We start from the raw sequence: 24,053 nt of genomic DNA, 5'->3' as shown, positions 1-24,053 counted from the left end.
AACAATGGGTTATTCAAATGGACTCTTGTTGTGGTTTGGTAAATTGTTAAACACGATCACCATTTTAGGCACCATCACTAGCTTATATAGGTCAACAGAACAGCTTGGTGTTAGCTTGGACTTTTTCTGCCATCTGTGTGACTGAGTGACAAAGATACAGGCTCCGCTTATGTTCTACATTTTGAAATGTGTCTTATGTGTATTGCAATTATTATTTAAGTCTCTTAAACATATTTTGGGGAGTGTGTGTGTGTGTGTCTATATCCTTAGCACACATTACTCAGTTGAAACAGATGGCTGCAGCAGCTCTAATTGGTCCTCTTGGGATCCTGTGGACAACCTGTCCAGTCCACAGTGATACCCGAGGAAGTGAAATCAATACAACTTGACCAGTAATGCTACAGCCCATGACCATTACAAAAAAGCTACTCGGCACCAAAGTGACAGAGCCCTCAAATTCATCTTTTTATTTATTTGCCCCAGCAGACATCTAGGCAAAGTTTGGTACTAGTTCAGTGCGAAGAACTTTCACTATGGTTCATAAATGATTCACCAGGAAAAAGGCTCCTTTGTTTCCTGTCTTGGATGAAACATTTATGTCTCGACCTTCTGTGGACACTGCAACAGCCACCTTTACACACGCCATGTTGCCCCATCACAGACACGCACAACGCCTGTCTGTCACCATATTCAAGACAGCCCAAGGCAGAGATTAGGTCAGGTGAAGGTTTGGCTAAGTCAGCAAAACACCCTCAGTGGGGGATTTCTTGTGCAAGTGTGTGAGCTTTAAATAGTTGTGTTCACTTTATTAGGTTCAACATGTAACGTACGTGTCAGCCAGGAAATTAACCTCTTGGATATTCAAAGCCCTTGTTTTTTCATGCATGTACTATTTTTACAGTGTTGTGTATCATTTTACAAAAATGTCCCTTATAGTTAAGCATGAAACACTGTGATCTTGATTAGATTTTAAAATTAAATTAATTGGATTTTATCAATGTCCTTGATATGGCAGGGTCAAAATCAAATCTTTACGAAAGCAGTGTTCGTAGTATAAAGGGTAAGTGTGCATAGTGTGTGGTGTATTTTTTACAGTGGTCTTATTAAAGTCTTGCTGCATAGTGGGTCTACAGTATACTGGGAATAAGCTTGAGTCTGTTCTTCAGCCCTCTTACTTTAAGACTATTATAAATGTTTCTCAACTCCTTGTGACATTACTGAGATGCTTATGTAGTTTCTGTTGTACAGTAACTCACTTTGTGTTGGCCACTTTAATAAGAGCCTTAGCCAACAACATTGGCCACAGCTCTGACTGACAGGTGGAGGCAGGAAGAAGCAAGTTGTTTTCTTCATCAAATGGCATCGAATCATCTACTGGTATCTTCCTCCAACAACCCTAAAAGCAAGGAGAGACAACACAGTGAGAACATATGGTATAATAAAACTAAAGTTCCTTAGAGTAACACATGTGGATAACCGTGCTCCAGAATACAAATGTCCATGACTACATACAAACATAAACAAGACAAGACATGTTGACCATGCTCTCAGAATCCATAAAATAATCAATTCAGCTTAAAAAATAATCATAATCTCACAGCACATCAGAAATATCCTGAAACTAATGCTATGTGCATTCATATATTGATATTTGAGCTGCTGTGTATTCACATTTGAAACTGAGTCTCTTCAACCAGAATGGAGCGTTGCCTTCAGGCTAAGTACTGAAGTCGCACTGGCATCGGCTGATCAGCAATCAGCTGTTTTATCATATGCTCATTGATGCATCTTCTGGTCGGCCATCAGCTGACTCGTAACATTCAATCACATTTTCACAAATGTACTAGGCAGACTTCATAAACTTCCAATTATAATAATTATTTTGCTAATACATTCATGCCAACACCGCTTGCTGAAGCAGCTCCCTCCACCACCCCAAACCCCTCCTGTGTATTGTGGTGGGGGAGACAACTGTATTTAAAAAGGTAAGAAGAGGAGCGGATGTGATTGGCCATGACTGATACTAGCCCAACACATCTACTGCTGATGTAAAATGTTATATTTTCTCCTCACATTTCAAAGTGTGCCACATGTGTGACTCAGATCATCCCACTTTATCCTAAAAGCCCGATGTGTAACTCATGACCTCAAAATCTAAGGACAATCCGACACCTAGCCTAGCATCAGCTGTCTTGCATCCTAGCGTCCTGTTTGGTGTCAGAGCTTATTACATGCTGCCTGTGGTGTGGTCTATTTACTGGCCATCTGGGGGAGTTTCACACTGCTTGTAAGAATAAAGCACAAGCAGGTCATAATCTGACTGACTGTTCACAGCTGTGCCTCTATCAGTGTGCACAAGCAAAACTGCATACAGTGTGGGCGAGCACACTTTCTATCTTGCTTATTCTTCTGCTTTCTTGTCAAAACATCGCCCCGAGGAGGAGCTCGATGTGATCGCAGATGGGGTAAATTACAGTGCGAAAGGGCAAGTTAGAGGAGAGAGGAAGAAAAGGAGGCTGTTGTGGGACGGTGAAAAGCAAGCTGAGAAAATTAGAATGGAATGGATATTACACAGCGGCGTGAAGGAGAAAAAAAGATTGATGTGGATTGGTACAATAAAGAATCATATGAGCAAGGGAGAAAAGGAGTAGCCTATGAGCAAAAACAGGCGAGGAAACAGGAAGGGTGGTTGGGGGCTGGGTGCTTAATGCCATCTCAACAACCATCTGTTAGCGTGCTATGGTTGGCACAGGGACTGCTGCCTACAACCGTATCATGCTTGTTTGTCAAGGCAAGAGTCAGAGTGTTACGGCATCATTTTTAGCTCTGCCGTTTTTCACTCTCTCGCTGACCCAAATTGTTGGGCTGGACGAAGTTCCCTTTCTGAAATGAAACAATGATGTAGTGTCCACTACTTATAGATATGTGGCAAGCAACACACATACTGAACCTCACAGGCCAGCAACATCAAGCTGTATCTGAATGCAATGCGCTTTATTTAGAGGCATAAATCTGTAAAATATTAACACTTGCACATAATCAATTAGAATAACACTGCAGTACACACAGCCCTCGCAGGGTTGTGCCTGCTCTCATGGTCTTACAGGGCATAGATACCCGTGATAACCTTGCCTTCTAAGAAGCAGCTCTGGCTAAGCCTTATCTATTCGTCAGGCAATATGTCAGGCAATATGAAGCCCGGACACTTTTGGCACAGTAGTGAGACTGATTGATTTGAGCTCTGAGTGGATAAGGCTTTCTCATCCCTTCCCCCCTCAAGCATTCAGTCCATCCCAATTCCTCTCTCATCTGCTGCATCCTATGAGGTCTGCTGAACAATACAATGTCATTTTCAGTCATCCATAGCCTCATATGGGCCACAACAAAGAGGAATTGTGAAGCAGGGACTTCCTCTGCAGTAATGTCAGAATTTTTGAGTTTCCTAAAAACTAAATCTTTAGTAGACCTAGATGACTATGTGTGAATAGTGTGTGTGTGTGTGTGTGTGTGTGTGTGTGTGTGTGTGTGTGTGTGTGTGTGTGTGTGTGTGTGTGTGTGTGTGTGTCAAGCTCACCATCCAGTAGAGTTTGACCAGGTATTTCCCATAGTTGTTGTAGAGTGGCACATGACCTTTCACCACCTTACACAGCGAGTAGATGTGCTCCCATGGTTTCCAACCATCTTGTTTTGTATCTGTACTGTTATGCAGCGTCCAAACAATATAGATCTCACTGATGATCCACCTCATCAGCTTGATCGTAGATGAAGTAGAGCAGGGAGAGAAAAGTCATCATGAGTGTAACGACTACCAACCAATCTTTAAGTCTGGATCCTCAAACATCTGATCTATCATTCACAAAATCAATAGGGTATTGCATTACCTAATTAGTCTAATTCATTTCTGACATCTAAATTACGCTATCCAAGTGTTGATCGATACTGGTTACCGAAAAGAAAAGAAAGAAGAGACAACAACAGTTGAAAACAAACCTCACTGCAAATCAGATGATCATTGGGGGAGATTAGTTCAAAGGTTATTGGATTTTCAACAACGGTGAGATCCTAAAATAAAGCAAAGCACATCACTGTTGGCAGGTTGATACATTCACTTGAGAATTGTCATAGCCAGATGACTTGACAGAAAAATGTTATGCACTCAGGTTGTTCTATAGTGTGTAGTAGCGTAATTCCATATAATAATCATTCGTCATTATAACACAGTGGTCAACCAGCTTTAGAATTTTGCGGCCATGCGTCATCTGTTTCAAATTGACATGAATATGTAACCTACTTAACATTTCTCTACTCATCCCAGCTCCTAAACTGGTCTAACCTCACCATGATACTCCCAAGACTGTGTCTGCTATTAAAATTTCACTACCAAGTTAATAGATTCTACCATGTCACTAATTATAAACAAATTAACGGGTCATGTGATGGTGAGAGAGATCAGCTGCGGGTCAAGGAAGGTTGTGTTTTCTCCCATCGTCTGAGAACTGAGAACCAAACTTGAAATTATTTCTGTCAATAACATCGCCTTTGCAACTACAGACTGGTATAGACTGATGAATAGAGTTTCACAGTCGAGCCGTTGCCTGCATCTGTACGGCTGATTGCTTTTGTGATTAGCCCGTGTACCTCTTGTATGAAATTAATGAAATGCCTTTGACATCTTGAGTGAAAAGGCAGCTTGTGACCTGGCAAGGACTAATTCAAAAAGCAGGAAGCTTCCAGTAATTGCTCAATACTGCACTGAGAGAGGGGTAAGAGAAAAGTGGAGTGATGCAATTAAAACTTCATTGGAGGCGGCTAGAGAGCAAATTTCATTAACTACATTTCACACTGTAAGGCAGAGAAATACATTTTGTTAATATATATAATGGCTGCATCCAATAGTTACTTACAGTAATTCCCTAATTAATTCCTAACCCTGAGATTTTTTATTAGAAGATTAATCCTTTAGTCTATTAGTTCTCAAATCTACAAAATGTTTTTTTTAACCAACGATCCAAAAATAGAATCAATTTGTCACGACAGTTGACATGAAATCAATTTATAATTTATGTGACACATACGCTGGCTCCTGTTTAGTATTGTTTTGTATTTGAACCGCTACATACTGTAGTGTGGTATAATATAAGAGACATTCCCAGCGTAAACTTTGTACACTATACAGTGCGACTGTCATTTTTTTTTTAGACAGGTACTACCCCAAACACCATATCATGAAGATAAAAGTATGAAGGTTACCCTGTTGACAACAAATTCTGTGGGACGCTTCCAGGAGTGCACTATCAAAGATGGAGGCAGGGAAATTTTTCCCTCAGGATCTTCAAAAAATGGCTGCAGACATAAGCAAACAAAGTGAATGAGATATGGAAACACAATGAACAAAGAATCAACATGACATGAGTTGTAAAAAGGATTTGAGCAATTCATTTTTTTTATACACTGTACAGTACGCTATAGCCTACATAGCTGATGCCAAATTAATAAATGTTATACTCCAGATTTACAGCATTGGGAGTCTTGTTTGTCCTTCCATCTTCAGCTCCTTTACTTGAGTCCCATTTCTCCTTGTTGACTTCCGCATCATTCCACTCAGGCCAAATTGGAAATCTGCATCTCCATACACCTTTGAGGCTCTCAGAGGAAGTGGCTACTAGGGACCCTGCTCTGAAATAATGACACATAACTATTAATTTCATTTGTTCTCTTGGTTTTCCTTTTTATTTTGTCAATATTTAGCAAAACAACAACATTTGCCAGCTCATCACAAGACATTCAGTCTATAGTAAACCCACCAAATCCCTGTTTACGCTCTCATAGTGGAAGTGATATTAGCTCACAATGGCTGGCTGTTTTTGTCATGATGATCAGTCTGGATATTTACACACTTGCTATATGGGGTGTAGTTACATCTCTTGTCAAGTGGATACTAGATGTTTTTGATTTACAGAAACAGATAGATAGTACATCTTTGTATTACATGACACAATGAAACCAGCTACAGTTCATATGTCATGTCACGATTAGCACGCTTCTTGAATGCTAATGTTAGCTAACGCTAGCTCAGTTTATTTTTGATGATACGCTGCTAACGTTAATGCTAACAACAGCTGACCTTAATTAACGCTAATTGCCAACATTAACCGAACTCACTCAGGCTGTCGGTCGGATAAAGAGACTTTACTGGAGGAGGACTCCTTTTTCTTGGGTTGTGCCTTGGACATTGCACTTGTAATAAACCTGCGAGAAATTTGACCAAGAACCGAAAAAGTCAAGTAGCCCGTCGGAGGTACATTTGTTATGACTCTGCTCTTTAAAGTTTACTCGGTGCTTAGCAACGGAGCTTTAACGTGGGCGGGGTCTGGAGCTGTTGCACCTCTTGTTACCATGGTGAGGGATGGGCAGATTTTCCTTATTACAGTACATGTATTTACTTCAGAGCAGCGAAACGTAATACATAAAAAAAGCTGGCCTTATTCTTCAATATATATAAAGATATAGCCTCAGTTGAGTCAATACCTTTCTGGAACCATCTTGTTAAAAGTGTAACAGTAAAAGCATCACAAAGGTTGCATTTTCCTGAAGGCCATGGTTGCTATGCTGTCAAGGTTCCAACTTTCTCTAAAATGCTGAAATGACGTAGCTTACTGCGGATTGCAATACTGGCATTGAATGAGAGTTGCTTTAATGCAGTAGTCATACACCACATAACTGGCACACCTCTACTGCATTCCTAATCTAGAAACAGTTACGTGTGGAAGAGCACAAGCCATAGTGGTGAGAGAGCACAGTGTCTGATGACTATCACACACTGTTTCTTGAGTGTAGTCACATGTTCTTGTCTCCCTCTCCGTCTCACTCTCACATACACACTCACACAAGGGAAATGTAACACTATAACTAGTATAGTAGTATAGTGTTTTCTGAAATTGGTACACATACACGTTAAGCCTCGTCTTACTCATCACAAACAACTGTACAATTGGTGGCCCTGCATTATGTAGAATCTGACCATTAACCTTATCATTGACCATTAGTCTGTGCTTTTTATTAGGTTGCCTAAAACTTAGATACACTGATGTTGCCATTGGATCATTCTGCATGTGCACTCTGTTGTGTTGTTGCAGCAGTTCTGCTATAGCATGGCAATATCAACTCGCTGACATTTTAGATCCAAGTCCAAATAACCGTTAATCACCTGCACCAGGCATTATTGCTCGTTTGGGACAAATAACTATAAAATCCACTCGGGGGAAACAAAACGTCTTTACCATATTTGAGCCAAACACTGTGCTTTAAAGGCACAATGAGTGGGATTTGTTGGTTGCAGTTGGGCCCGGGTTAACGAGGGTTAGGGGTGCTCTCCAGTGCATGAAAGCCAACCCCAGATTCATTCCTGTTTTTGAGCAAGCTTTGTCCGCTTGGCGTATCTATATTTGCGTTTTTTTTCTGCAGCGTGCGCTTCTTGGACCGGTGCATACGATCTGGCACCTGGTTGCTACATTTTATTTATAGGAGGTTGATGCCCAGAAATGTCCCGAACACAGCAAAATAAGAAAATACAGGCAAAGGACAGGGTCTCTGCAGAAACAGCACCACACACTTCTAGTGGGGGATTCTTTTTATACAAGTCTATAAAATGTTTTTTAGGAATATCCTACTCATTGTGCCTTTAAGTACATAGTGCATAACTCATGTATTCATTCACATAGCTCAGAAGGTTATATGATTGAATTAATTCTAAATTATTTGGAGCATGTTGAGCAACACCAACATTGCCCTGGTGTATAAATGTATTAAAAAATGTGTAGATGTGCAGCAGATGAACACGTTTAAATACATCAGACAAATACATTTGAACAGACTAATCACTAGTAGGCAACAAAAATGTTTATTCTATTTTGGTCTTGTATATTTAAAATATTTTCACATATAAACTTAATCTCAACGTTTTTTTAAAAATCCTTCATATTTCATCTGAACACTTTAATGTACTAGAGTGAGTGTAGTCCTCCATCTTATTCTGTTACGATAGCTCACCCGTTGCATAATGAATGACCCAACACATAAAAAAAAAAAATACATACTGTAAATCAGATCTACATTTTCATACTGGTGGAAAGACAGTGTCACATATAGTACAGTTAGAGTTTTTGTTCACTTTGATAAAGATTAAGAACAGCCGGTATTGTCATTAACATCCATCTGTGTTAACTGGAGAAATACTTCAACACTCAACAAAAAAAGTGTCTCGTTTCACAGTTAAATGTTGAATGACAAGGATATTGACAGAGAAAAGACCAACGTGACAGAAATTAGGAGGCTACAGGTTGTTTTCTAGCTTGTGTTTTATAACTGCTTAGTTTGCGCCCTTTTTCAAACGTGGTATAGTCCAGGGCTTCAGTGGCTATCAAGGCAACAGGATGTGTGTAGGGCTGGTTGGGGTTTATAGTTGGGGGTGGAATACACAATCAGGGAACTATAGATGTGGTTTAGAGGTGTGGGACAAAGAAGGAAACAGCCTGATAGAGGCAGTGACAACATCGAGATAAAAGTGGGCTTCTATTCTGGCCTAGGGAAAACTACAATGAGAAACTTAGATGTGCAGGGCAAACGGGCATCAGTGCAGAGAGGAGAAGATTCTGGAGCTTTGAAGACCAAAGAACTCATAATCCTCCGAGAGGCTCCAGTAGAGGGCTGAGAGCCACAGGCTGTGTGCTCGCGCTGGACCCTGCCAAAGGCAGGCGGATGGCTAATGTAAATGGATCGAGTGTCAGCAGCAGCCTGACTTGCTCTCAGCAGCCACAGTCTCCTGGTCCAGTTTGATCCGCTCTCCATTGCTCTCCTCATATGGCAAACCTTTGTCGTTAGCCAAGATATTCTCCACCAGGAAACGTGCTGCATCGTCCACGTTGATGTTGTCCTAGGAAAAGGTCAAAACAGTATGTCAGAGAGGTGATAAGACACTTATTTAGAAAATATCGTACAGTGACAATTCAGTCACTGGTCCATTTCATGCGTCCGCATCCCAAAGTAAATTTAGTAGCAGGAATCACAAGCCTTTATGCGTCTTTTCAGAATTGCTTCAGAAGTCTACTAAACACCTTTCTATGAACCAGCCGGTTAAAGCAACATCTGGAAGACAGAGACGGTTAGCAGAAATCTGAGGCCAGCAGAGACAAAGTAAAAACCGCCATTTGCTATTGTCCTACACACTGTGGCCGAAAGCCGCTATCCCATGGGTTGGATAGGTAATGAATATTAATGGGCTTTCTCCAGGCTCGATAGTAACAAAGATGTTTACAAACAGGCGTGGGCATCTTCAGTAGAAGCAATCAAAGGTTTTTTTTATTAAACTGAGGTATATTGAAAGAAATGCTTGTAGAAAAGAAAATAATCAAGTTGCAAAAGTCAAGAATTACATAAGCAATTCAAATCAAATTGCTTATTATTTTACAAAAGAATTACATTTCTGGCACAAAGCAACAGGTTATATTATTTGCCTGAATATTCTGTTCAAATCTGTGCCTTTCATGACTAATTGGGAGTGAATGTGAATACAATCAGATGACTATGTCTACATAACACCTCAATGAGTAGAGGGCGTGCGCCAATAGAAACCAGATGAACCTCCCGATTAGAGAGACTAAGATGTTGATTACATTTTAGCAAAGGCTGATAAGGACCAGAGGAAATTGAAAGCCCCCAAGCAACAAAGTGACCTGCCACAAAGTCCAAAAAACTGATGATGATGGTGCACCTTAAGGAAAAGATGCTTTTTGTTTTTAAACTGAAAGAAAGTTCGGCACTCACTTACAGAATTCCAATCATAGTTTGTTGTATGTTGAGTTTAAAGCCAGCGTGACAGGCACACAAAACAACAACACTTCATTGCACTCACAGAAAGGCCAGAAAGGCTTTGCACACATCACACACACACACACACACACACACACACACACACACACACACCCACACACCCACACACTTCACATGCCACAGCACAAGACATAGCTTTAGGGCCAAAGGTTATCTGGAATGAGCTAACTAAGTTTACTCCGGCTGACAAAACTCAAAGCATTCCTTACCATACCACTTTGTCTTAGAAGGATAAGGCCGAGTTAGAACATGACACAAATGTAATGTGAAAAGAAAGTGAACGAAACATGAAATGGGCTTTCCCTGGAGTCTCATAATTAACAGGATGAACATTTGACTTGCTGTGATTTGAGTGCTCGTCAGGCACAACTGCATCTTCCAAAAGGAAGTGAGTTATAACTTATCATGAGGCGGCACACCCAGACTGCTGGCAGCCTTTTGTTTGTCAGCCTCGTGCTCTCACACAGACACCTGCTGATGAGTCTTGTATTATTGCATAAAGAATTTCCACTTCAGACAAAGCAAGCCTCATAAAATAGACTAACAGTTGTGGGAAGAAAGTCAGAAGAACTTATGCATTTCTTTGGTACAAAAGGAAATATTGTATCACATTTGTTTAACAGGTATAGTTACTACTTACTTTTCAGATGTAGATTTTACATACAAAACATATGAAAAGGTGTAGTACTGCTTGATCTTGATCCCATAATATAATAATGACAGGGGCCATTCTTTAGATACATTAAAAGTACATTTTGTTGCCAATACTTTTAGATCAGAAATTATCTGGATGTTTCCTTTGTCAGATACTTTTTAGTCCTTACATGTACAAAATTATCGCTTAACTGAATCTCTGTTGACGAGATGGGCAGCCAAAAATGATCTCACTTCACCAAAGTCCAGCACAAAAGCGTAGTGTAAACACACAAACAGAAGAAAATGTGACACCGTGACCAAAGTTGAGGAGAAACACAAGCGAACATTATCTTTCAGAGTCCTGCCGTTCTAACCCTCACAGCTCTGGGCTGCAACATCAATCAACGTCATGCGATACCAGCTGGCCAACAAATGTTTTCACAGGTAGGAAAGATAAATGTCCAAATGTTGCTGAATGACTGCCAGCAAAAAAAAAAAAAAAAAAAAAAAAAGAAATGGTTGTCACAAATTCCCTGACACAAAATTCAAACTGTATCATTTGTAAAAAATATAATAACTTGAGTCGTTCCAAGATTTCTAGTCTCAGTTGTATTCTTACACCTTTTATTTACAAACTGCCATAGTTAACACTGAATTGTTATTCAGTGATTACAACTATTTCACAATTGCCACAGTGTAACCAGTGTGATTGCACCATTCAGAAGGAGCCTCAACGATTTCCTGTCACGAGAAGTGGCCAAGCCACTCAGTAAAACTGCAAAATGTCTTCACAATAAAAGTCGAGTGGCTCCTCTTATTTGTACTCGGATGTGTGAGCATTTCAAAAATCTTATCACATTTGATTTTCTGCAAACTCAAGACACGTTCATGCGTTAAATAAGATCTGAAGACATTACTGGTCATGGACCATGACTCAAGAAGCGTTGAAAGAAAATATGTATCCCTATTACACAAGATCCGGTCCCTAACTTTGGTAATTTCACGCCGCTGAAGTGTAGAGTAGCCACAAATAAAACGTAGAGAAAAATAAGAGAGCATACACTTGAAAAAAAGCCTTTTAAAACAGATATAAAAAGTAATGTACATATAATGTACTATTTTCCGCACATGTGCAACTAATAGCTTCTCTGTCTAATGAATTGATCTCTCACCTTAGCTGAGGTTTCAAACCAGCCCAGAAAGCCAGTCTCTTTGCAGAAAGTGTCCATTAGGGCCGTGTTGTTGGAGCTGTCTTTCTTCTGGTCGCATTTATTGGCGAGCAGCACGGAGGGGATGGGGCTGCCATTAGCCAGCTTCACCTTGCTGTCCAGGTCATGCTTCCACTTAGACACCGCCTCAAACGTGGAGCCCCTCGTCACATCGAACACCACAAATGCCCCCACAGCCTCTTTGTAATACACCCGCGTCATGTTCCCAAATCGTTCCTGACCTGGATGTTGGGGGGGGGGTGGGGGGGGGATAGGAAGAGAATTCAGTGAAATATTTGCATTTTTACAAAGATGAGTATTATAGTTTTGGATGTGCGTAAAGATTCAAAAACATCTGGATGTAATAAATCTCTCAAAAAGAAAACATAAAAATGACCAAAACAGCATCTTAAGCATGAAACCAAATGTGAGAAATTCATTCTGATTTCTTCATTTTTTCTCAACTCCATGAGGATAGAGATGGTTCTTATTCATCCTACATTTTTTTTTATTTGCCATGGGCCCAATTCATTTTCTGAGAACATCTGAGATGATATTTCATAAAGACAAAAGCAAGGGGAATTACCAGCAGAATATTTGGGGTCACCATCAATCTGAGGTCTCTTCTTATACACAACCGGACTACGTTTGTTTCATACTTCTCTTAAATCTACGGATATGTACATCATACCAACTCTGTAAAGATTAACCAGAGGTATTTTTCATTTTCATAAGTGCATTTGAGTCTAGTTGTCACCACACCATGGAAAACAACTACAGGAAGATCTAGGGTTTAATAACTATAGTCATAACTAATTCAAATTTCCATTGGAATTTCCATATTTTAATAAGCACAATTGAAATTAAACCTTTATGAAAAAACAGACTTGAGGTGAGAAAGAAATCCCAGGAACGGCACTCAAACATACCTTCTAGTCTGCACACATCACTTCACCTTAGCACAAGTGTGCACTGATGCGTGCAGCACAGTATCTCATTGGGGGGGGGGAGTGAATCTTTGATCAGCAGTTCAACTGGCGAAAGGTTTCAACACTTCGCTGACGTCACGCTTTTAAGATTATTTGATCAAAAGATCCTTTTATTTCTGCCCCAGATTTCTTTATTTAAGACTTTAATCAAAAGAAGCTGCCGGGCCCTTTTTTATCTTTCCATCATTACGCCTCTTTTTTGCTTTTGTGCAGATTCTGCTAGGCATGTTAAATAGCTACGGTGACTACGTCCAACTTTCACTACTCTGACTATTTTTGGCTTGTAGTGTTCCACTGAGGAAAAACACATTCTGAATTGAACGATAAAGCTGGTGATATTCTACATTTTCCTTATCGTCAACAAATCCCATTAAAATACCAAAACCAACAATGTGTTCATCCATCTGTAGATACCTTTAAGCTTCCTTCTAAGTCGCCCTCAGCCGACTTGTTCTGTCTTCTCGTCCTTCTTAAGGACAGACCACAAATATATACTCATACATTTCAGAGAAGACATTAAATAATGTCCTAAGAACAGCTGGGTGCTGTAGTTTTTAGCAAACATTACTCAAATACAAGTAAATAGTCGATTTGTTGGGTACTTCTTTCAGCCGCGGATGAATACACATTTAGTGCACTAACGAGTATTTTCAGCCGCAGGGCCGTGTTTGTCGGATTGCCTAATTAATGTTAAAGTGTAATAATTGATGGGTATTTAATAGTCGTTGAACAACAATGTTGGTCTGTGGCACAAGGCTTTGACGACACAGACAATACTTGTTAGTGGGGATTAAACCATTGTTGGTTTTCATCTTTTTATGGGATTTGTTGATTATAAGAAATATGATTAAGAATCACCAGACTTATCCTGTAATAAGCACTGTGCCTGCAGTAAGAGGAACAGAGTACAAGCATGTGTAGCTGTGATCATAATCTGTGACGTAGACCGTCTGGAGTGCAAATGCAAAATTGTTGTCGTTTCAAAATAACATCTACGACAGTTTCAGTTACACATTAAAAGTTGGAGGATTATGGTTGGTTTAAATCTCTTTTGATGACAGCAGTGGTTTTTTTCTTCACATAAAAACAATTATGTCTCACACACACACACACACACACACATGTGAGCTCTTGCGTAAGCTTCCACATATGGTTCCTGTTTTTGAGCTTGTGTGTGCTAATATCAGTTATGTTTATGATGGTGAGTCATCATACAAAATGCAGATTTTCCAAGTACAACTTCTTTCAGTTATCTGATGTGAACACACTTGTATCAGGGCTATCGCAGGGCTTGTATCAGGGCTATGTAATTGTACGGTGTATAAGACAGTCCACTAGAGCAGAGTTACAAAATAGAAAATGAACCGAGAACAGGATTAAGGAACTGTGAGCACAGCTTCACTCAGCACTCTCATTCACTTTCACTTTACTGAGGGTACTTACCCAACTACCAAGGAACTGGAGTGGCGTGGCGCAGTGCGGGTGTGAGCGAGAGAGTGAATACACTGTGGGGCCCACAGGCCTGACGGTAATTGCTCATAATTGAGAGTCTAATTTTAGCTGATATAACCCCAGGTGAATTCACCAGAGACACGACACAGTGGGATAAAAGAGCCAATAGACTGAAATAAGGCTTTTATTTCCAGGCCTTATGGAGCTCATACATCCGGCAGAGTGGAGGCAAAGGCAGAGAATAGAAAGAAAGGAAATTGCTTAAATGTTTGAGGCACTTTGAGGCACTTGTCTTGTCTTTGTATTCTATTGCAAGGTCTGACTGAAACCAACTTAACGTTTAGCTAATATTGAGTGACTGAAGAATATTCAGCACAGAGGGCAAGGAATACAGCAAACCATGTTTTATTTTTGCTAAATGAAATCTCGTCACCAATGAACAGAGCTGGTGATCAAACCCATTATTACGTACCGACTTTAATAACTTCCAAAAACGACTTTTGTGCTCAGCTGAAAAAATGGACGAATGGCTTAACATTTCTTTTTGGTCTGCTCACCTTTTTGGAACTGTTTTGCATAAAGTGCAGACTTGTAAGGTTGGCCTGCACACTTATTACTTGCAAAGATATTAGTCAATGATGGGAATAAGTATGACCATCATTTACTCTAGGAACTAAGAACAAACTGTTCCATAAATGCTTGAAGAAGCCATGACAGCACGTCAGTCTACATTCAACACTTCACTTGATTTTTTGGACATCCAGTCCTTATTGCTGGGTCGATTTCTTGGCGACGCAACCTCACTCCTCCTGGGAGAGAACCGACTGGATGGAAAAGACTTGCATGGGGTGATTATCAAATCAATATCACCGATGTGATTGCAGTGGCACATGCAAGCACGCTCACAATTACACACCTGACTGTTGCATGGCGTGTTATTTGGTATTGATAATGTGCTGTGGTAAACATTAAATGACAGTAAATCCCATGATACCTGACCTTTAAAGTGTCATAAGTAAGTTCTGATAATTAATCACCTGCATGTACTAAACCCAGTCCTGTGTTGCAGAAGAACAGCACAATGGTGGTTAAAAGGATAGTGCTGCTGATATTCTACATTTATTTAAATTGTCACCAAATCCCATAAAAGGATTGAAAGCAACTTTTCTTTAGCCCATCTTTCAATATTTTTCTAATTCCCCCAGTCAGTCGATGGCACTCAACCTATTTAGCAATCAGGAGAAAATAACATATTTGTTGGGGACTATTTTCTGCCACATACTTCGAGTGCTACTGTAGTACGGTAAATGTGAAATTTACTTCAAATAAACTACGGTTGTTTTTGGTCATCAATGAAGGTCAATGGCAGAAAGGAATAAGCTTTATCAGGCTTTTGATACACAGCCAGATCAGTTCATTGTCGGCTTTGGTCATTCCATGGGATTTGTTGAAAATAAGAAAAATTTTGAATTAGGGACGCAACTACTGATTATTTTCTTTACCGATTATTTTCTCTACTAATCAAATAATCCATTCCATCAAAATGTCCTAGAATTTCCCACAGACTAATGGGTGGCATCTTCAAATGTTTTGTCCTACCAACAGTTCAATACGTAAGAATATTCAGTTTACTATCACGCAAGACTAAGAAAAGCATCAAATCCTCGCTTTTAAGAAGCTGGAACCAGCAAACCAAAACATTGGAATTCAATGACGCAATCTACACTTAAATAAAAGGCCACGTGACATACTAAAAAGCAGAAATGTCTGTCATGTGCCGCTCACCAAATCAGCAGAAAACACGGCAATGGAATGAGCTGTGTGAACAACAGAGTATTTACTCACTGAATGCCACAGAGGCGCATGAGACTGCAGGAGAGAACAAAGACGTGTGCTGCTGCCTCAAACGCTCAGCATGCCCACAAACTGTACGTCTCAATCTGTCCATAAAGAAAGTGAACAATGAACTATTGTGGAATCCCAAAGGGTTAAAGCGAGGACATGTCAGTGCAGTCTACCACACTAATGAACACTGGTGCGCGGCCTCAAGCACGGTTTGGTATTCTGGGGATGAACCTGAGAAGTCTTCAGAACTGCTTGATGAAAAACAAACGGTTAAGTTACAGCCACTGTATCATCTGGGTTTGTGTGGGAGAAACAGAAATAAAAGTCTCATCATTATCCATAGCCCTAGCAACCCCACTTTCCTCTACGGTCGTACATATTGCTATCCTGTGGGTGGGTTACCATAGAAACTGTCCAAGCCAGACACGGCAGTAGCAACAGCAGCAGTCTCCGTCTGTTGTTAGGAGGCAACTGGCTGTTAAACTTCCCCACACGCCCTCCAAACAACTTAAATGGCAAAGACAACACAGGGTCCAGTCATTAAGGTAGTCTTCAGCACAAGTTTCACAGGGGAGACTGTTGAACAGCACATGACCGGCACGTTCAAATTCCACTGAGCAGCATGTGAGCGGTGACTTACTACAGCTTACTACAGCCTTCGACACAGAACAGAGAACGAATTAAGGGACAATACGCAACCTTTAAGTGGCATGACCTTTGTTTCCCTTTACCTTCAACTGAAGGGTTAATGGGGGCTGATTAACATAAAGCCTTGGCACAAGGTTGCAGGATTTTAGCTGAAAATACAAATATTTGTTATAGAATTATTACATGTGATCCGTTTAAACTGTTACCGACAGCCTTTCGGGGAAATCTGTGTAACAATCCAGAACAGGCAAGGAAAAGTTTCATGGTATTAATCACCGATATATAATTGTATGGAGCAGATGACCGTGTTCAATGATCTATCGGACAGTAGTCAAGCGCAAAGCGAAGTGACCAAGACAATTTATTGCAAAGACGGTTACTTTATGAGCAGAGAAGGTAAAGGCAGAGGTACAATGAATACTACTTAAACAACTACTTAAGGAGCTTTTTCATGCACCTTTTTTGGTGTCAAGCACTAGGTCCCTTTGTCCTTGTTGCATACATTCCTCCTTGGTGCGTTTGTCACATCGTGCGCTCGAAAAGGCATCAGTGTCACAATCAGTACATACAGTTCTGATGCCTAATGGGGATAAATTGCTTGGCAGTGATAAGGTGATGCTCAGTGGTTGAGTTGATTTATCTATTAGACGATTCACAGATAATTAATTAGCAATTACTTTGATGATTAATTATTGGTTTAAGTAATTATTCAAGCAAAATGACAAACATTACAACCTACTCATCTGTGAGGATGTGGTGTTTGTTTTGTTATGTGGCAGTCAGACAAACAAGTCATTTCAAGATGTCACCTTGGGCCCTGGGAAGTAGCAATTGAAGTTTAACTTTTTTCACACTATTTATTGAACAAATTATCATCTGATCAGTTAAGGAAATAATCTACAGAATAAGTGATGATGAAAATAATTGTTACCTTCAGTTCTTTCCCTAACCTTTTAGGTTTGTGACCCCTTAAAACAAATCACGTCTACTTGCGACCCCATGTCACAGGTCAGTGTTAGTTTGGACAGGATTTTGAGAAGTCAAAAAAAAAAAGGATCCAGTGTTGCACACAAAAGCCAATGTCAGTCAAAAGGTTAAAAAAATGTTATAAATAAAACAGAACGTTTTGAATTCTGATGGAAAATGGCAGCGTTGGAGTGAGAAAGAGAGTTTTAGTGGTCAATGTAAAGATATATTTTCCTGACAGCACAGTGGGTTAGCACTGTGATGGAAACCAAGGTATACTTCCTGTTAATGGTCGTACGAGGTGCACTATGTCATGGTTATAATCATCCTGTCCACTCGCTTTCACAAATCCAAGAGAGAGTAGCAATTCTGGGTGAAAAGGGGCAGGATCGCTGCAAGCTTTACACTGACTTCCATGGTGCCCACATCTCGTAGAAGCCTCTGATTACTATCATTCCTTTCAGACTGTAATCATTAGTAAGGTTGCTAAAAGACACAGGACTCTGAAGTTGCGCTCAGCGTTGCCCAGAAGATAATGTCTCCTCTTTTTCTGCACGATTAACTGGCTTAATGGTTGGTCCTAAAGACTTGGCATATATACCTCCAGCTTTCGCTCTTTCACGCCAACGTTTTGTTGCTTATTTTGTCCTCTGAGCGTCCGTAGACAAGACCTTGGTGTAGATACGAAAAATGAGGTTTAGTATCCGTGTCATTTTACCTCAAACTTCCTCTCTGGTCACAGTGTGTGTACATGCTCCGTTCACCCAATATGTGCTAGTGTGTTCCCTTTGTCTCTATGGATATCAGCCTAAGTGTGTGTGTGTGTGTCAGTGTTTTATTTATCCTCGCAGATCCTCTGATAGAGTGCCGTCTGGCTGTGACAGGCAGACGGCCTTCCCTGGCACTCAATCACAGATGCCCCTGCATGCTGAGCTTGTGCTGTCAGGGCCCAAGTGTCAGCAGGGGAACCAAGCCCACACTGCCAATCAGTATGCGATGACCCCCCCCCCCCCCCCCACACACACACACACCAAACTGTCCACCCCCTTTCTGTCACTGCTGTAAGCGATGGAATGAATATAAAAACAGCAGTCCTTTGACCATCTGTCCTGATCTTACTCAGCATATGAGGCTTGTTTGATTGAGGAACAGGATGGACCTGTGCCACCATTGCAGTGTTCAAAAGTATGAATAGAATACATCTAGGAGGGCTAATAATCTTTTCTTCAAACAGGATGAAACAATAATTAAAAAGGATATCTAAATTAAAAATAGAATTGGAAATATGTGAACATGTCCTTTGAATAGAGCTTAATTACTGCAAGTACACAATGGATATGACCCACAACAGCTGACTTTTGAAACGACACAAACAAAATCTGACAGACTACTAAAACATTTTACAGCAAAGCCAGATGAGCAGCTTTAACTAGCACTTCAGGCCAAGCCTATGAACAGCATGTACTAGGAAACAATCCCTCTCTGTGGTGCTAAATCAGTTGCACATGGTGACTTTCAACCATCTTAAATATTTGGGAAAAACTGGATTACTCCTACATTGTTTACCAAAATATCTCCAGCTGTGCACCATCTCTGGAGAAACACACACACACACACACACACACACACACACACACACACACACACACACACACACACACACACACACACACACACACACACACACACACACACACACACACACACACACACACACACACGATAGAACTGTAGAAAGCCTGCATCTGTCAGCTTGGACATTTAACAGTAAGTCATAGTGTTTGCTTGCTTGTCTGCTTCTCACTTCCTCCCTCACCTGTCCTTTCCAACACTCCATTCTCAGACTCCTCTGTTTGCAGTGTGATATTTTCACTCCATTCTCAGACTCCTCTGTTTGCAGTGTGATCTTTTTGTGCCAGGAGATGAACAAACAGTGAGAGTTTGAGTGGAGAACCACCTGCATGTGTGAAACTTTTATTTACACTGCTTTGATTTTTCTCAGCTTGCTTACTCAAGCTGCTGGGTTGCACATGTTTCAATGTGTGTGCCAAGTTTAAAGGCTCTGAGAAAGTTTACTGAAATCCTCTCATAAATACAAGGAGGATCACATGGGACAGGGGGCATTGGGAGAATATTAAAGTGACAACATGAACAACAGCATGGAATAACATTAACGACTAGTTAAGTCACTTAGTAAACCTATAAACTAATTAAGCCCCAGAGAAAATATTACAAGAATATTATGGTGAGTTTCATGGAGGGGGAAGGCGCTCAGTCGGTAATAACAGTGTGACCTACATTCCACTGACAATTATGAGCTGCCGTGATCATAAAGGGGAAAAGACAACGACCAAACATGATCATCCGGTCTTCTGCTGGAAATTCCTATTCCTATATGAGATCATGGAATTTTCTTTGTTACATAATTTTCAATAACACGTGTGGGTTTTCTGGTTAAATATTAAAACTGTAGCCATGATTAAACGTATAATTTAATCATGAAATGTCTAACTCTTGAGTTTTCAATCTTGTAAAAGTGAAACTTCTCCTGTGCCGAACACAAATGTTGATCTTGGCATTCCATCGATAATGAAAAGAAACCAAAAGTCGCGCTACTGACGTGAATGAGCGTTTCCTTACCTGCGATATCCCACAGCTGTAACCTGACCAGCGTTTTGCTGTCCCAGTTGATAACTTTAAGTGCAAAGTCGACCCCGATCGTCGCCCTGTAGTGCTGCGAGAAAAGCTGGTGCACGTAGCGTTTGATGATGCTCGTTTTCCCGACACCTAATTCCCCGATGACCAGCACTTTGAACAGGTACTCCTTACACTCAAACACAGAGCCCCCGGCCATGCTGAAGACAGACACTGACAACTTTTCTCGAAACTCAGAAAGCTTCTGCTTTCTCGCTCATGTATGCTTCCTGCGAAGAGCTGTTGCAGGACTGGGCTGGTCAGAGGGCTGAGGGCCAAATGCAACAGAACTTACGTTTGTCTTTCCCCTTTCTAATTCTCCTTGTTGTCCTCCTCCTCCTCCTGCTCCTGCTGCTGCCACTCAGCAACCACCTGATAAGTCATAGGACCCGGAAATGTAAGAGACTTGATATACGCTCAAGCTTCCTCGTGCTGCTGCGGTTACAGTAACCCTATCATGTTTGCAGAGTCATTTGTTTTCCCTATTCAAATACAAGACCCCGATCTGTGTTATGTAAATTACCTTTGTCATCAGGTAACTATCAACCAAACCCACTTCTGTTTTCTTCTTCTTCTTCTTCTTCTTTTTTAAACAAAGAAACAAGTCTATTGTGCTAACTTCAGGAACGTGGAGTGAGAAATACATTTAAAAAACTTTTTGTTTTGTTTTAAATCTTTGAATAATTATTTGTGTCAGATGTTTTTTTCTTGGAGAAAAAAAAAAGTCAAAATTAACTACCTTAAAAGTTTAAAACAACTTTGTTTCTATATGAAAAAAAAAAAAATATATATATATATATATATATATATATATATATATATATATATATATATATATATAATGTGAAAGAATGATGTGATGCTCAAAGTGAAGTACCAATCAATAAAACACATTTTTAAGCAGAGGCGGACTTTAAATTTAAGATTTTTTCTTGACACACTTTAAAAACCTCTTAAAGATCCCTGATTAGCCCCAAACTGTATTTGGGGGAAAATGGTTTAAACTAATATTGAGCTTGGCAAGTCTTTTTTGCAGTCAAACCCAATGACAACCCAGTGTTTGAGGCTATTGTAGTCAGTAATCAGTCTTCTTAATATAAATAGTTTTTATTTTACAGCATTGTTCAGCTTGCCCAAAACATAAAGGCCTATTACACTCTAGATTCGACAGTGTTAAACAGGTGGCACCCTCGTATATATTACATTGGTTAAAATCATTAAACAACTTACACTATAATAGACTAAAAACATTTGGAAATACAATACAATTGCACTATGCACTGTATAGTCTTGTACTTTGAAATAATTTGCATTCTTATAGATAAAGAACTAAGAAACTTAACTTCAAGTAAACTACTAAAGTTTATAATGCATGATTTAAGCAAAATTGAAGCATGTATAATCTCATTACAAGAAGCAACTAATCATTGGTTACTTTAACAACTGAATATTTTCAAGAGGATACAGTCGACTCAAGTTAGCTTAAAAGTTACCCAAAAAAACCAAACACACTGTTCTGTGACAAGTATCTGAGGACAGTTTCAAAATGTATAAACTCTTTTTTTTCTGTTGACATTCTAAATATAGAAACATTTATCAGTATTACAAACATACCACCTGTGTGAAAAACAAGAGATGGCTTAACAGTATTACAAACTTTGAGAACTTGTACAAGTACTGTGTTTTTCATTACAATAACACAGCAAACTCAGAAAACATATGAAATATCAACACGGCATGGAAAGCAAAATTTGTTCTTTTATCACATCCCATGCTCATAAAACTTGTTCTCAGGGTTATGATTGAGTGTAAACTGAATACACAACATCGCCATCATCTACAATCACGCTAACCTGTATCAGCTACATCGTAAAAACTGAAAGCAGGGATGTAAGTTGATAACAACTTTGATTGGCACATTATATCCATATCACATATACAGCGCAAGTCTTCAGCAGAATCTCAGTTTAGTGATAATATTTTTGTGCACATCTCGCGACACGTAAAAGTAATATTCAACCAACTTACTGCACGTTTCTTGTTAATTAATCTCTTTGTAATATTTAAATTGCGATGAGGTCGGATGAAAGAAAGCTGAGGTGAAATTAATTAAGGGAAAAAGGCGAAAAGCGAATACTTTTTTTTAATGCAGCTGCGACCGCTACACACATGAACAGAGCAGTACATGTGCAGCAGAGAGGAGCAGAGCTAATCAAAACTGGCATGAAATGCACTTGAGCTATTGCAGTGCTTAGAGCCAGTTTGGTGTCTGGTTGTATCTTACAGTGCACATATATAACCACAGAATTGTATTTGTCTTTCCATTTGTTTCTCTGAGACCATTTCATTGCACTGCCATTATGAGAACCACAGCTATATCCTTTATTATGTCACTCAGTGTTGCTTAATTCATCGCAATTTGGCATTAGAGCTGACTAGTTTTGGCACTCTTCCCAGTTTGGCATTTTACAGAAAGGCTTTGTGCACTGACAGCCCTTCAGAAATGTAAGCACTCATGGATGATTCCTGGTGGTTTCTACTTATAATTTGGATTAACCCCTTACTTATAAAAGCAGAGTAATAAATACAAGCAAGCAAATGACAGAGAAAAAGATAAAAAATAATAATAACTTGAAATGATTATTTGAAATACTGTTGCACAGTATGCATGTGACTATGTGTGTGTGTGTGTGTGTGTGTGTGTGTGTGTGTGTGTGTGTGTGTGTGAACCTGTATGTGGAAATGCGATTTCTGTGCCAGCGCTTGTTTTGCTCTCACAGTGTTGAGGAGCTGTGTGCAAAGTCTTGGAGGATGTTTGAGGTGTAGACTGAGCTCAGAGGGCTACCGAGCATCGACTCCATGATGGGGGAGTCGCTGACATACTCCCCCGAACACACAGAGTCTCTGAAGGGGGAGGGGGGCGACAGAGCTAGGGAATCCTCCAGAGTTGGCTTGTTCTGAGTTAAATCCATGCCTTCCCCGCCCTCCCCCTCCTCCTTGGCATCATAAATGAAGCTGTGTAAGAGGTCCAATTCCTCATCCTCGGACCCCTCCTCGTCAAACACCCCCACTTGTGGGGTCAAAGGAAGCAGAGAGGGGGTCAAGCTCAAAGGCTTGTTGGCAGGGATTGCCTCCCTGGCATTGTGGTCATTCAGTGCGGGGACATAGGAGCTATGTGTGTCCACCACAGCTCCGTGCAAGCGCTCTGTGGGGCAGCCCTTCAAGTGAGAGGGCAAATAAGAAGCCGGCTTATCTAAATTAGACTCCAGCACTTGCATCTGTCCAGAGCAAGAGGGAGTCCAGAGGGTGCGCTGCGAATCGCCCTCGTCGTCCTCCTCCACCAGGTTGTACAGAGGCTTAGCGCCGCGCGGTTCTTGGGGGAGATGGGGTTCTGTGCCAAGGTTGCAGGTGGAGGGCTCACAACTGTGGGGGTCGGGGGTGTTAGTTAGGGGCCTGATGACCGCCGTCTGATTCAAGCCGGCTTCCTGTTTCCTCACATGCACAGACAGTCTGTGCCACACATTCCCCCCCCTCGGAGGGTGTCTTGCACCTGATTCAGACCATGACACAGACTTGCCATTAGAACTATGAACGAGATAAAGACCCAAGTTACTAACACAGGAAACCGGGATGTGGGCGCAGAAAAACAACATCAGCATAGCAGCAACGCAACACAACAGAGCAGCAGCATTTCAACATTTCTGATGCATGTTAAAATATGTTTTGA

General features: G+C 40.5%; 3 protein-coding genes and 1 long non-coding RNA gene across 8 annotated transcripts in view; 1 reads left to right on the top strand and 3 right to left on the bottom strand.

Moving 5' to 3' along the window:
* adgb (androglobin) overlaps positions 1–7,339 on the bottom strand; it is a 44,620-nt gene extending 37,281 nt beyond the window's left edge. For 3 of the 4 annotated variants that reach the window (XM_029462689.1, XM_029462690.1, XM_029462692.1), the window contains exons 1-6: positions 6,163–7,339; positions 5,517–5,676; positions 5,251–5,343; positions 3,991–4,062; positions 3,575–3,751; positions 1,257–1,396 (exon numbers count right to left, since the gene is read on the bottom strand). In XM_029462689.1, coding sequence (XP_029318549.1) covers positions 1,257–1,396; positions 3,575–3,751; positions 3,991–4,062; positions 5,251–5,343; positions 5,517–5,676; positions 6,163–6,233 — 713 coding nt within the window. In that variant the 5' untranslated portion in view covers positions 6,234–7,339. Of the gene's footprint in view, positions 1–1,256; positions 1,397–3,574; positions 3,752–3,990; positions 4,063–5,250; positions 5,344–5,516; positions 5,677–6,162 lie in introns of those variants that run through there. The other variant, XM_029462691.1, reaches the window with a different exon arrangement.
* Positions 7,340–7,826: 487 nt separating this feature from the next.
* On the bottom strand, positions 7,827–20,615 carry rab32a (RAB32a, member RAS oncogene family). Its single transcript, XM_029462694.1, has 3 exons — positions 20,273–20,615; positions 11,697–11,974; positions 7,827–8,932 (listed from the first exon to the last, which is right to left on the bottom strand). Exons 1-3 carry the CDS (start codon positions 20,484–20,486, stop codon positions 8,783–8,785), a joined length of 642 nt encoding a protein of 213 aa, XP_029318554.1. The 5' UTR covers positions 20,487–20,615; the 3' UTR covers positions 7,827–8,782.
* The window catches only part of LOC115028832 (uncharacterized), a 17,133-nt gene continuing 13,379 nt past the window's right edge, over positions 20,300–24,053 (top strand). The window contains exon 1 of one of the 2 annotated variants that reach the window (XR_003834592.1): positions 20,300–20,450. This is a non-coding gene — a long non-coding RNA (uncharacterized LOC115028832). Of the gene's footprint in view, positions 20,451–20,741; positions 20,862–24,053 lie in introns of those variants that run through there. The other variant, XR_003834593.1, reaches the window with a different exon arrangement.
* Positions 21,424–24,053, bottom strand: part of grm1a (glutamate receptor, metabotropic 1a) — a 31,587-nt gene continuing 28,957 nt past the window's right edge. The window contains 1 exon segment of the mRNA XM_029462693.1: positions 21,424–23,911. Within this exon segment, the coding sequence (XP_029318553.1) occupies positions 23,101–23,911 (811 nt within the window). The 3' untranslated portion in view covers positions 21,424–23,100.

Source organism: Cottoperca gobio, chromosome 24, assembly GCF_900634415.1.
Source record: "Cottoperca gobio chromosome 24, fCotGob3.1, whole genome shotgun sequence".
NCBI lineage: Eukaryota > Metazoa > Chordata > Actinopteri > Perciformes > Bovichtidae > Cottoperca > Cottoperca gobio.
This window is presented reverse-complemented; position numbering and strand designations above follow the sequence as displayed.